The sequence below is a fragment of the Pseudomyrmex gracilis genome, unplaced genomic scaffold (genome assembly GCF_002006095.1).
Source record: "Pseudomyrmex gracilis isolate BER0280 unplaced genomic scaffold, ASM200609v1 scaffold_344, whole genome shotgun sequence".
NCBI classification, from domain to species: domain Eukaryota; kingdom Metazoa; phylum Arthropoda; class Insecta; order Hymenoptera; family Formicidae; genus Pseudomyrmex; species Pseudomyrmex gracilis.
Genome location: NW_018020928.1, coordinates 49848 through 61462, shown reverse-complemented (window position 1 = coordinate 61462; position 11615 = coordinate 49848). Strand labels below are relative to the sequence as shown.

Below are 11615 nucleotides of genomic sequence, written 5' to 3'. Positions count from 1 at the left end.
TCCAGACGAAACCGACCCATGTCCGTCCGTTGAGGGTTAAAATTAAAATAAAAACAATTAAAAGTTATATATAATGCAGTAAAAACAGTGTTTGTCAAAACCATATTCTACAAAAATGTGTGATATCCGAACAAAATACCTTTTCAAAAAAAGATAAAAAAAAGCGCCAAGTACATGCGCACCTCGTATCTCTAGAAAAAGTATTACAATCAAAATAGAAAATATTCTACATCAATAAAAATTGAATCTGTAAAATAAAAATCTGTAAAATAAAAAATATTCTACATCAATAAAAAGTTTCAAATATTGTATGACCACTGCACTTTTTATATAAAACACTCATTGATGTAAGAAATGACTTAGCCTTGCGTGGAAAATTTTAAACTATGTCAAATCATACATATAGATTTCGATTTGTGTGAAATGTCAAAAACTCATGTGGAATGTTTCGAAATAAAAAATATTTAATGTAAAAAAACTTGGCGCGTCTGCAATTTGTCTTTAGTTTTTGGTGCAGCCGCGCCAAGTTTTTTTACATTAAATATTTTTTATTTCGAAACATTCCACATGAGTTTTTGACATTTCACACAAATCAAAATCTATATGTATAATTCGACATAGTTTAAAATTTCCACGCAAGGCGAAGTCATTCTTTACATCAATGAGTGCTTTATATAAAACGTGCAGTGGTCATACAATATTTGAAACTTTTTATTGATTTAGAATATTCTCTCTTATATTCTCTCTTATATTCTCTTATATTCTCTCTTTTACAATGTATAAACAACATACAAAATTTTATATATTTTATATATTATTAATCATCTTATTAAAAACTCGAATTTATTTTATGACCACTTTGCAAATTATTAAACTCCGTATCTTATAGATCTGAATTTTAACATAATTCATAAATACCTATTAGTGTCATAAAATACATTGAGGTTTCTTATACAAAAAAATAACTGTAGTCTTCAACGTAACACATGAATACTCTTTTGTAAATAATTAAAACAGTGGATACCTATACTAATAAATTTTATGTAGTCACAACTAACTAATTCGTGCGGTTAGTGGTAAGTGTTTATCAATTTCATTAAAACATTTTCAATTTATTTAGCATCTTACGACGACTCTTAACTTTCTCTCTAATTTTGATAAATATTGCCTACAAAAAACAAAATACAGTTACAATAACATTTAAAATCAAACTTTTGCATACGTCTGAGAACGTTAAAAAATACACTTTTGTAAAAGAAACAAAAATATAGTCAAAAAATCCAGTATATATATATAAGATAAACATAAATTTTAATTTACCCAAGTAGAAAGCAATGCACAAAGAAAAATTATTTAAACATTTATATTTCTATATTAAAAAAAAATCTTTTACCTTTTCCACATTAGATATGTTAGGCAGTTCTTCAAAATACAGGTCTATAATCTGAAAAACCTTAAGTTAGTAACATTGAATTTGATAACTGATATTACGCAAAATTCTTATACATTATATATATTTTTTTAATATGCTAAACACAATTAAAGGTATATAAAGAATTATTATACTTTTAATACACACGCATGCTTATACATATGTATACCTATATGATTTATGTTTTACATTTACAAATAACAACAAACAATTAAGTTCATATATCTTAAGTTCATATACCTTTTCAAGATTTTCTTCTGAATAAGTGTTGTTAATAATAAAAATGATCAATGCAAATAGATTGTCTGTGATAGATAGTCTACAAAAAAAGAACAAATAATAGATACTTAGTGAATGAAATTTTTATGTACATACAACATATTCTTACACATGATAATAAAACAATATATATCATGTGAATAATGATAAATAAATATGCAGACTACATAATATATATTTTATATTATTTATTTGTACAGAATAAATATAAACACTTTTATATACAGAACATTCTTTACCTTGCAACACGTCTTATTTTGTGTATTATACTTTTCAATAATGTAACATCTTTTGAATATTTTGCTATACTACTGAGTAGAATATTAATAGACGTCCTTTTGTTTTGTAGATTAACCAATCGTAAAGATTGCAAAATATTATGCCCAGAACAAGGTGACAATTCAAACATTTCTCCTAAGGTTTGCTGGGTTACATATATTTTCTCTATGTTTTGCCACAAATCAGACGTATAAGTACCATTTTCTAAAAGTAAACCTTGACAGTATATCCATTTCTGCCAACTTGGCAAAAGTCTGGAAATATTAACGAACATATATAATTCTACTCTTACACAAGTATCACTCGGATGATTTTAGTTTTTTTTTCTGATATCGTAATGATGTATTACAACTCATGTTACATTTTAAATTATGTTTATTAGAACCGTAGAAGCAAGGTGTCTTTTGACGTCATATTCAATTAAATTTTTATATAATTATATACTTATAATTTACAAATTTATGTGATTTCTAATATGTATTTACTATAAATTTATAGAATTTTAGTTAAAGAATACTTCATTTGCGAATGTTTATTGTCATTACAATATTATAATATCACCATTCAATTTACAGTTCTAACATACTATGTGCGATGCATAAAAAACACAGTAACGTTATAGTGACGTCACTTTGAAAGAATTATAAAAACATACCTGTAATGTACAGGATTTTTTAAATGCCACTGTAATATAGCAGTAACATGATCTTTGCACTTTAAGCCACCAAGAGTGCATGTCCATTTTACAACTTCGTAATATACTTGATTACTGACAGTATTTTCAAAATTATTTGTATGTGATGTAGTTACAAAAAAACTATATAATATTTCTAGGACTTTAGTCTATAGAAAAAGTGTACCGTGTATTAATATATTTTGATTAATTTGTAAATCCTTAGTAAATTGAAAAAATATTTATTTAAGAATCATCGCATATTAATTATTGTTTTGTAACGTTACTTTACTAGGTACTTTTGTAAATTATTTTATAGTATTTTTTCTGTTGTCAGTTGATCAAAGACGAATGCAGAAGAAAACGTAACTTATAAACTGTATATTATAAAACTAGTTCACTGAAAGTTTCTTTCATTTATTTGCTGATTAGAATTTTTTACTTTTGTTCTTTCGTAGTGCACTGAAAAAATATGTACCTTGATCTTTGCGTTTTCCGGTAATGGAAAACTCTTTGATATGTATTGAAGAGTTGTAAATATGGAATGCCACACTATGTACGAATTCTTTACGCGAACTACATTGCTTGCAAGATTGAAAAATATGTCTAAAGTTTCACTTTTTGCAGCACGAGGTACAGTATACTTTGTATTTTGTATTAAAAAATAAAACGCATCATCAAGAAGTTGTGCTAAAGTGACGTCAGTTAAATTAAATGCAACCCAAGTCTCAGATTTTTCACTTTTTAGGAAGAGAGCAATATTTTCCCAAGATTTACGATCATAGTTGACGCGATATCCTACAAATAAATGTTTGGATAAAAAAATTACAATTACAAAAAATTACGAAAAAGAAAAACAAGCGAAATAAAGCAAAAAAAGCATAAATGTTACAATGTTAAAAATTTCAAATATACTTTAGAGACTAAATACAACATTACAGTCATACTTTATATTGTATTACCATTTGGCTCCGTGATTATGATAAAATCATCTTCTTTCATATTCGCAAGAAATTTGCTTTTTCCGTATGGTTTTAGGTACAGATATGTAGTACTAAACGTTTTCCTTGATATTTTTACAAAGGTTATAGGTATCCACCACTTGTATGCACACATGTTCTTTTGTTTAACCGTAACACAATCTTGAATCATAATTTCTACAAGTTGTGTATTATTGTCCCGTTTTACTCGTACTACAGGATAACCATATTGTGTTATCCATGAAGTTATCACATGTTTTATATGTATATTCTTGAAATACATGTTGTTATATATGGTTGGCACAAGCATTATTTTGATCCATATATTATCAAGACTAAAATGTTTTTTATATGTCTGCTTTGATGTACTACTATTGATAACAACAAATAACAAACCAAAAAGTACATTGATTTTAGTAGTTTTAAACGTACTGAATATTTAAAGAAGTCTTCACGTTACGTCGAAAATCATGCTTAAATCCACAAACAATTTTTTATTTTAATGATCAATTTATAATAACTCTAATACTCACGTGTTATACACATTTATCGCTTTCTCAAAAATAAAGTCGTGCAGAACATTTTTGATACTGAATAAATTATTCATCATATAGAAAATATTAAATCCTATAACATAAATACGATGTGTGAAAATTATCAAATTATAATCACAAGATGTAGTTTTATTAATGATTTTAAATGCATACAATGATACCTGGATAATTGTATTTGAGGTTTAAATGACAATGTTTCTTACCTCTCTCTTTCCACATTTTATCAAAAGTTTCGTTTTTGAGAAATGGATTATTTTCTATTAAATAATAATAATCAATAAATGCCTGTGTATATTCAAACACCATTCGCCGTGTCTGAACCACAATCGACATCAAGAAAGTCTCACTGTAAATCTACCAAAAGTTTATATGATTACGCCTATGTATATTTTAGCTTCGTTATTTCTTCTAAGGTGAACTTAGTAATACAAAGTTGTATTACTAAAATTTTGGTATCAAGTATACAAATTCGTCTAGTATAGTCAAGAAGTTTTGAGTATAATATAAACATTAAAAAAACATTAAAAAAGCAATGTGACAATAACATCTTCCACCAAAATGTCTGAAATCACTACATAATACATACTATTATTTTTCTTTCTTGGTTTGCATTAAATATCTATGTGAAAAGTATGTAATTATATAAAAATATATGTGAATCGGATACAATCTTGTGTGATCGTGTGAACTTTTATATAAGCCAAATATGATTTTACCTAAGGTGGATATGATTTTATGTAATCGTGTAAAATGAGATCCGAAGTTTGGCACGATCTGATTTTACATGATCATATATAAATATAAGAAATCATATACTATCATACATAATTGTTTGTATTTATATGATCATAAAAAATCAAATTTCGCCAAATTTTGGATCTGATTTTACACGATTACATAAAATCATATCCAACTTATGTAAAATCATATTTGACTTAGATAAAAGATTATACGATCATACACAATTACATCCAATTTACATATAATCCTACATGTGATTACATGATTTTTTCTTTTTTCTCGGGATGTAAAAGCTACAGATTTACAAACGCAAGTATTACCTGATCGACTACATAAACTCCGTAAAATGTCAAAAATCCTTCGATGAACCAAGAATCAGACTGTTTAATTGTAATTACCCAATTACTGAACGCTTCTTGTATCACACTGCGTGCAACCAAACATGTTACTTCTATTTTTCTTCTAAACGAATCAATTTCTTCATTGTATGCAAGATCAGCGTCTCTAAAAATAGTAGTGTCTTGAATGCACTTCTGTCGTTCGCAGCATGTGGATATATTTATTGTAAGCTAATTTTTTGAGTAATATATCTTACCTGAAAAGGACAAGTCCACTAGTTACTATAGTTTCGTAGCTGTAGTTTGTTGAAAGTGCTATATACTGCACGTGTGAAATTGGTGTAACATCTCTTCTCTTGAGTTTAATAAAATTCGTAATATGACGTATAAGACGTCGTGCGTATGAAATGTCGTTTTCCACTTGTAATCTGCTGTGTATGATAAGTGTATCTGATTCGAAAGTAAAGTTGGTACATTCAGAAGGTACGACTACTGTTGCTACGGCACGAGTGGATATTAAAGGTGTACGGAATAAAGTATATGTATAAACTTGAGAGTTTTCCACTAGTTTATCACGTATATTTGAAAGAGCTGTTTCACTACTGATATGCTTGATTCGAATAGTAAATGTGGCCTTACTTGCGAGATTTTCCCAACATGGAAATATCCATTCAGCGGGAATACGCGGTAATATCAAATTTCTATAGAATGTAAAACGTTGTTCTTAGTAATTTGTTCTTTAAAATCTTTATACCTCCTATTGTAACAGTACAAAAGAAGAAATAATTTCTGTATTAGTATTTTATGCACTTACTTTTCTATTTTAGTTTCATCAATAAATGGATAAATTCTCATAACTTTATCTAAACTGCAATTATATTTTGCAGATATCCACAATCTACGTTTATTTACTATTTGTTGTTGTATTCTAAAGTGTTCTCTATTATGGTTAATGAAGCTGATGTTCAAGGTTTTGAATCGATCGTCCGAAAAAAATGGCAAAACTTTTGTTTCCCAAGATAAAGTTGGAAAAGTAGAAGAAACATTAGTTATGATGTTAATTTTTGGTTGTTCGCAGTAACGTCCGAAATACAATTTTATGTTTTGCAGTGGACACTTAACGTGCAGTTTAACAAGAGAATCAACAATAAGAGAATTTTTTTGTACTTCCGCAGAAATATTCGTACTATATTTCATCGGTTCTATGCAGTGCGGAGAAAAATGTACATCAGCAAAAGAAGTAATTCCATTGACACATAAGAAGCATATAGTTCCGAGAACTGTAAGCATCTGTGTAGTTAGTATCTATAAAATAAATTTGTACAATTATCTTATAAAGGTATTTTAAACAAGAAGTACACATGTTATTAAAATCACAAGTATAACACAAAATGTATTATATAAAAAGGAATTATTAATTGCTGTTTTAAATACATAAATGTCAAATATAATTGTATGTAATTGTATCTTCCTTTTTGAGAATAGTTTTCACTAACACTTTTTAAAGTTCATAAAATATTAAGCATAGAGGTATGTGTTTCTCAAAAAATATTCTACAGCGTCTTTATTTTTATCGCACACACGACATTATTTGTTATTGTTGTATGTTTTATCCGACATACATAATTAAAAAAGACAGAAGTACAGATTATGGTTACAACAAATTCCATAATCACCTAATAAAGTCACTTACGAGAAAACTGTTTAATTTTTTTATAATCCATTTTAAATGAGATAAGTTGAATATTACGACACTGAAGAAAAATTGATACTGCATTGTAACAATATATACCACTTATTATATGCTAAAGATATACAAAATTATTTAATTATATACCTAATTTTAATGTACATTAACTATATAGAAAAAGTAACGATTTCGAAGTCTGTAGTCCATCGGTAATGATTGGTGAAAGAAAGCTTTCATTTGTATGTTTTCGCATACTCATGTTTGTGTTGTTTGTGTGACTTTTCTTAACATGGCTGTTGACATGTACTCTGTGTCTTTTGAGATTGTAATGTATCTTACACATTTCCATAATTGTTATCATATATTTTGTGATTACTTCTATTTTAACTTTGGAAACTTAGCTTTGCTTCATTTTGTTTATGTTTTAATAGTTTTTATATATTTATATGCGTATTTTTTTCATGTTTCTTTGAAACGTTTGTAGATTCTAAACAAACTTATATATTTCCTACTTTGCACATTATAGAATTGGCTGATGATGATTGCAAAAATAAAATTGATCAAAAAGGTCTTATCGTTAATTAATAAACACAAATTTTTCTTTTATCTACTATCACCTGTAGACTGCAGGTTTAAAGATTTTTTTTCTCTGTTTCTCTATGTTTCTCGTATTTTATCTATTACATTTACCTTTAAGCTTTTTCACCCACTTAATCATTAACAGTATAATATGCTTTGTTGAGATAATAGGTCTATGTTATTTCATTTTCTATGTTCTGTTTTGTGTTTGGTTAAATACAAAATTTATAGTATTCTGTAAACTATAAGAAGCAATTTTTATTCAACAAAAAATAGTTTAATGACTTACCATTTTCTGTATAGTGATATTCAATGCATTGAAGTATAAATCTTGCAAAAAAATTGCCAACTGGTAATCAAACAAGATCGAAAGCTTATCTCGTGATAGTATCTGTGCGTTCTTGCCTCTTCGAGAATTTTTGGGTAACTAAAGAGCAGTCCTTTCTGTGAAATAATGAATACACACCACGATGGGTAAGTTCTACCTGCCGTTCGCAACGCTCGTGAGCGTTATCTATCTTTGTTTACTTTTCGATGAGAAATAAGGATAAATTGTTTTCATGAGAGTTGCAAACGGCAAGTGGAATTTACTTGATGTAAACGTATGTGTAGAAATAAAGCATAGACTTATACAAGGTGTCCGACAATCACTTTAACATTTTTCGTAGGCAGATAGAAGTAAAAGTAAGTCGAAAAGTCCTGAACCATTTGTTTCTATTACATATACTAAAAGAGTAATTATTGAATACATCAAGCCAATCAGCGCCGACCTTTAGCCGAACGCACGTCAGTGAACCACACGTATGGTGTGCGTGAGCGCTCGCGTGGCTCACTGACGTGAGCCCAGCTAAAGGTCGGCGCTGATTGGCTTGATTTATTCAATAATTACTCTTTTAGTATATGTAATAGAAAAAAATGGTTCAGGACTTTTCGACTCAGTTTTCCTCCTTCTACCTGCCTACAAGAGATGTTAAAGTAATTGTCGGACACCTTGTATACTAAACGGTACATTTGAGTAAGGGAAACTGAAGCTTCGTTAAAAGAGACAGAAATAGTCGTGGAGTCGTTCTCTTCTTTTCTAGCAGTGAGTTGATTGGTGGCCGCGACAGACCGAGAAAGTGGCCGAGAGCAACGAAGATAGACGTCTGACTGAGAGTGAGTTGAGAGAGAGGGATAGTGAGAGGTGATAGCATGCATGTAGCAGGTATAGACTTGTTGAGAGACTTGGCAGCGCTAACAATTAACACTAACAATTCATAGATTTTTTATAATTTAATTTACTTTATACTTCTATAGAATTTAATTTAACATATTTTTTAACGTAAATTTTCTATAAATTAAGCTATCTTTAAATAACAACAGTTGTTTATGCTTTAGTGTAACCAACTGTTGTTTCTCTTTAAAAACATAAATAAAATAATACAAAAATTATATCCATACAAGACTCGAACCTTTATAACCACTCGAGCAAACAAGTCAAAAGTAATGGCCTTTTATGTCTAAAGCCTGGTTTATGCGGATAATAACTGTTAACTTATGCCGGAACTGATAGAGTTTAACTATAGGATTTCAATGCTTCTGTTAATACAAAAAATTGCCGAATCCGTATAAATATAAGTATTGAAATCCTATAGTTAAACTCTATCAGTTCCGGCATAAGTTAACAGTTATTGCTCGCATAAACCAGGCCTAACTACTCTATGGTTAAATAAAACATGTGTGACTATTTCTGATTGGTCGATCGCGATTGACTTTCGGTTTCACTGTAAAAGCAATGTTGATTATTGTGTCCTTTTGGACGACTCGTGCATGCTCACGTCTACGGGCTCGTTCGGTCTTCATAACTTGTTGATTACGCATCGGCGCGCAATATACACTAATTATTATTTACTTTAGATTCGACAAGTGTCAATGGAACAAAAGAGTAAAATGTACGTGCTCGTAAGAATATTCTTCACCAGATAGATCCGACTTTTATATTGCTGAAATTACTTGGATGTGTAACATCAATACTAAAAGCTATGTAAATTAGAATAAAATTATGACTTTCTGAGAAAACATAGAAATTATGATCATAGACGATTATATGTAAAAGATCAAATAGCCCAAAATTTTGGATCTAATTTTATATGATCATACACGATTTTCTCTATTTATAAACGATCATATAAAATCAGATCAAGCCAAATTTTGAATCTGATTTTTCACGATCACACAAAATCATATCCAACTTATATAAAATCATATTCGAATTATATAGAAGTGTATACAATCATACAAAATTGCATCTGATCCACATATAATTCTATATGATTACATGAGGTTCCATTTTTTCTATAGTTTGTATCTATAAATATATGAAGTATTTTAAACAAAAAATTTAAGTGCAAATTAAGCCGCAAGTATAACAAGAAGTTATTATACAAAAAGTAAACACTTTTTGCTTATTTTAATATATAAATGGCAATCATAAATGTATGTGATCGGTATGCGTATATTTTTTTATATAACAATTGAAAAAGCTCTTGATATATACCTCAGCATATGGATGCATGTTTATGTCATTAATCTACAATGTCTGTATTTTTACGATACATATTCTGTGTCGATTTATTTAGATTTAAGCAAATCTATACAGATTTGAAATAATCTACTTGTCCGTATATCTATAGTAGATCTAAGTAAATTTAAAGTAGATCTACTAATAAATAAAAGTGTAAATTTACATACATTTAGTTATATTTATATAAATCTAATTTATATCTATTTAGATGTACTTTGTATCTATTTAGATGTAAGTTATATTTAGTTGGATTTAATTTGGATTTAATCTAAACAATTTAGATCTAATTCAATTTTTCACGAGTAAGATTGTAAGCAATTCTTCTTCAAATTTTACGATTCCGACTAAAATTGTGTCACGTGCAATGGCCTTAGATGCAAAAGCATACATTGAGTAGTATTTACTCTTTTATCGCAAATCTCTATTATTTAAAATGTTATTGCAAATAGTTTGGTTAGTCGGAAAAAAAATATATTGCATACAAATCTTTCTTATAGCTTTACTTGAAAATATTGCGTATTCCTACAAAGTACGACATTTTTAAAAACTAACAAACAAACTTTGGTTTGCAAATACAATTTTTATTATAAGTAAATATGTAAATAATATTTCTTTGGAAACACACATATCAATTAATAAAAAGAAAAAAATAAATTATTACATTAAATTAAAACTAAATTATCATTTACAGTTCTTTAAATACATAAAAAAAATACTAATTGTTTGACTAAGTAACATCCCGAAAAAAATTGGAAAATCATGTGATCATAGAGAATTATATGTGGATCAAATGTAATTTTGTATGATCGTAAATATTTATATAAGTCAAATATGATTTTACATAAGTTAAATATGATTATATGTGATTGTGTAAAATCAGATCCGAAATTTGACGCAATCTGATATCATTTATATAATCATCAAGAGGCACTGTAGTGCCTCGCGCCAAGTTTACGCGAAACGACGTTGCACACTAACTGCACGAGCACGCTGGTATATAAATATATAAAATTATGTACGATAGTATATGATTTTTTATATTTATATATGACTATATAAAATCAGATCGCGCCAGACTTCAGATCTCATTTTTCATCACACTATCACATAAAATCATATCCAACTTATATAAAATCATATTCGACTTATATAAAAGTTTACACGATTATACAAAAGTGCATTCGATCCACATATAATCTTATATGATCACATGATTTTCTATTTTTTCTCGGGATAACTCGATATACTACCATGATCAAAAAATATCCGGAATTTATTCATAAAAAGAAAAGTACATGTTTATTCTTCAAAATTCAAGTTGTCCCCTTCAAAGTAGTCCCCGTCGGCTGCGATGCACTTGTGCCAGCGTTTGATCCACCCCTCGAAGCTTTTCTGGAAGTCGGTTTTTGGTATAGCCATTAGTGCCTGCAGCGATTTTAGCTTTATTGCCTCCACACTCTCAAAACGAGTTTCTCGTAGTGGTTTTTTGAGTCGATCGAATAGAAAG

At 28.5% G+C, this 11615-nt stretch overlaps 1 protein-coding gene across 5 annotated transcripts; it reads right to left on the bottom strand.

Moving 5' to 3' along the window:
* Positions 1-868: 868 nt before the first annotated feature.
* On the bottom strand, positions 869-7988 carry LOC109860200 (aminopeptidase N-like). 5 transcript variants are annotated; one of them, XM_020439122.1, is made up of 13 exons: positions 7835-7988; positions 6091-6581; positions 5534-5977; positions 5259-5442; positions 4401-4551; positions 4177-4270; positions 3626-4014; positions 3142-3461; positions 2646-2833; positions 1951-2244; positions 1673-1751; positions 1394-1453; positions 869-1168 (listed from the first exon to the last, which is right to left on the bottom strand). In XM_020439122.1, exons 1-13 carry the CDS (start codon positions 7835-7837, stop codon positions 1097-1099), a joined length of 2769 nt encoding a protein of 922 aa, XP_020294711.1. In that variant the 5' UTR covers positions 7838-7988; the 3' UTR covers positions 869-1096. The 5 variants fall into 5 exon arrangements, with proteins under 5 accessions (XP_020294711.1, XP_020294712.1, XP_020294714.1 ...); XM_020439123.1 differs by having other exon boundaries at positions 1394-1444; XM_020439125.1 differs by lacking the exon at positions 6091-6581 and having other exon boundaries at positions 5534-5707; positions 5916-6033.
* Positions 7989-11615: the final 3627 nt, after the last annotated feature.

Bases quoted from the DNA above. Each gene is read 5' to 3' on its own strand.
- LOC109860200 (XM_020439122.1), bottom strand. The intron at 4,552-5,258 runs GTAATACTTGCG...AACTTTTGGTAG, and splicing joins GAGTTTATGTAGTCGATCAG to ATTTACAGTGAGACTTTCTT. The intron at 4,015-4,176 runs GTGAGTATTAGA...TGTTATCAATAG, and splicing joins GCGATAAATGTGTATAACAC to TAGTACATCAAAGCAGACAT.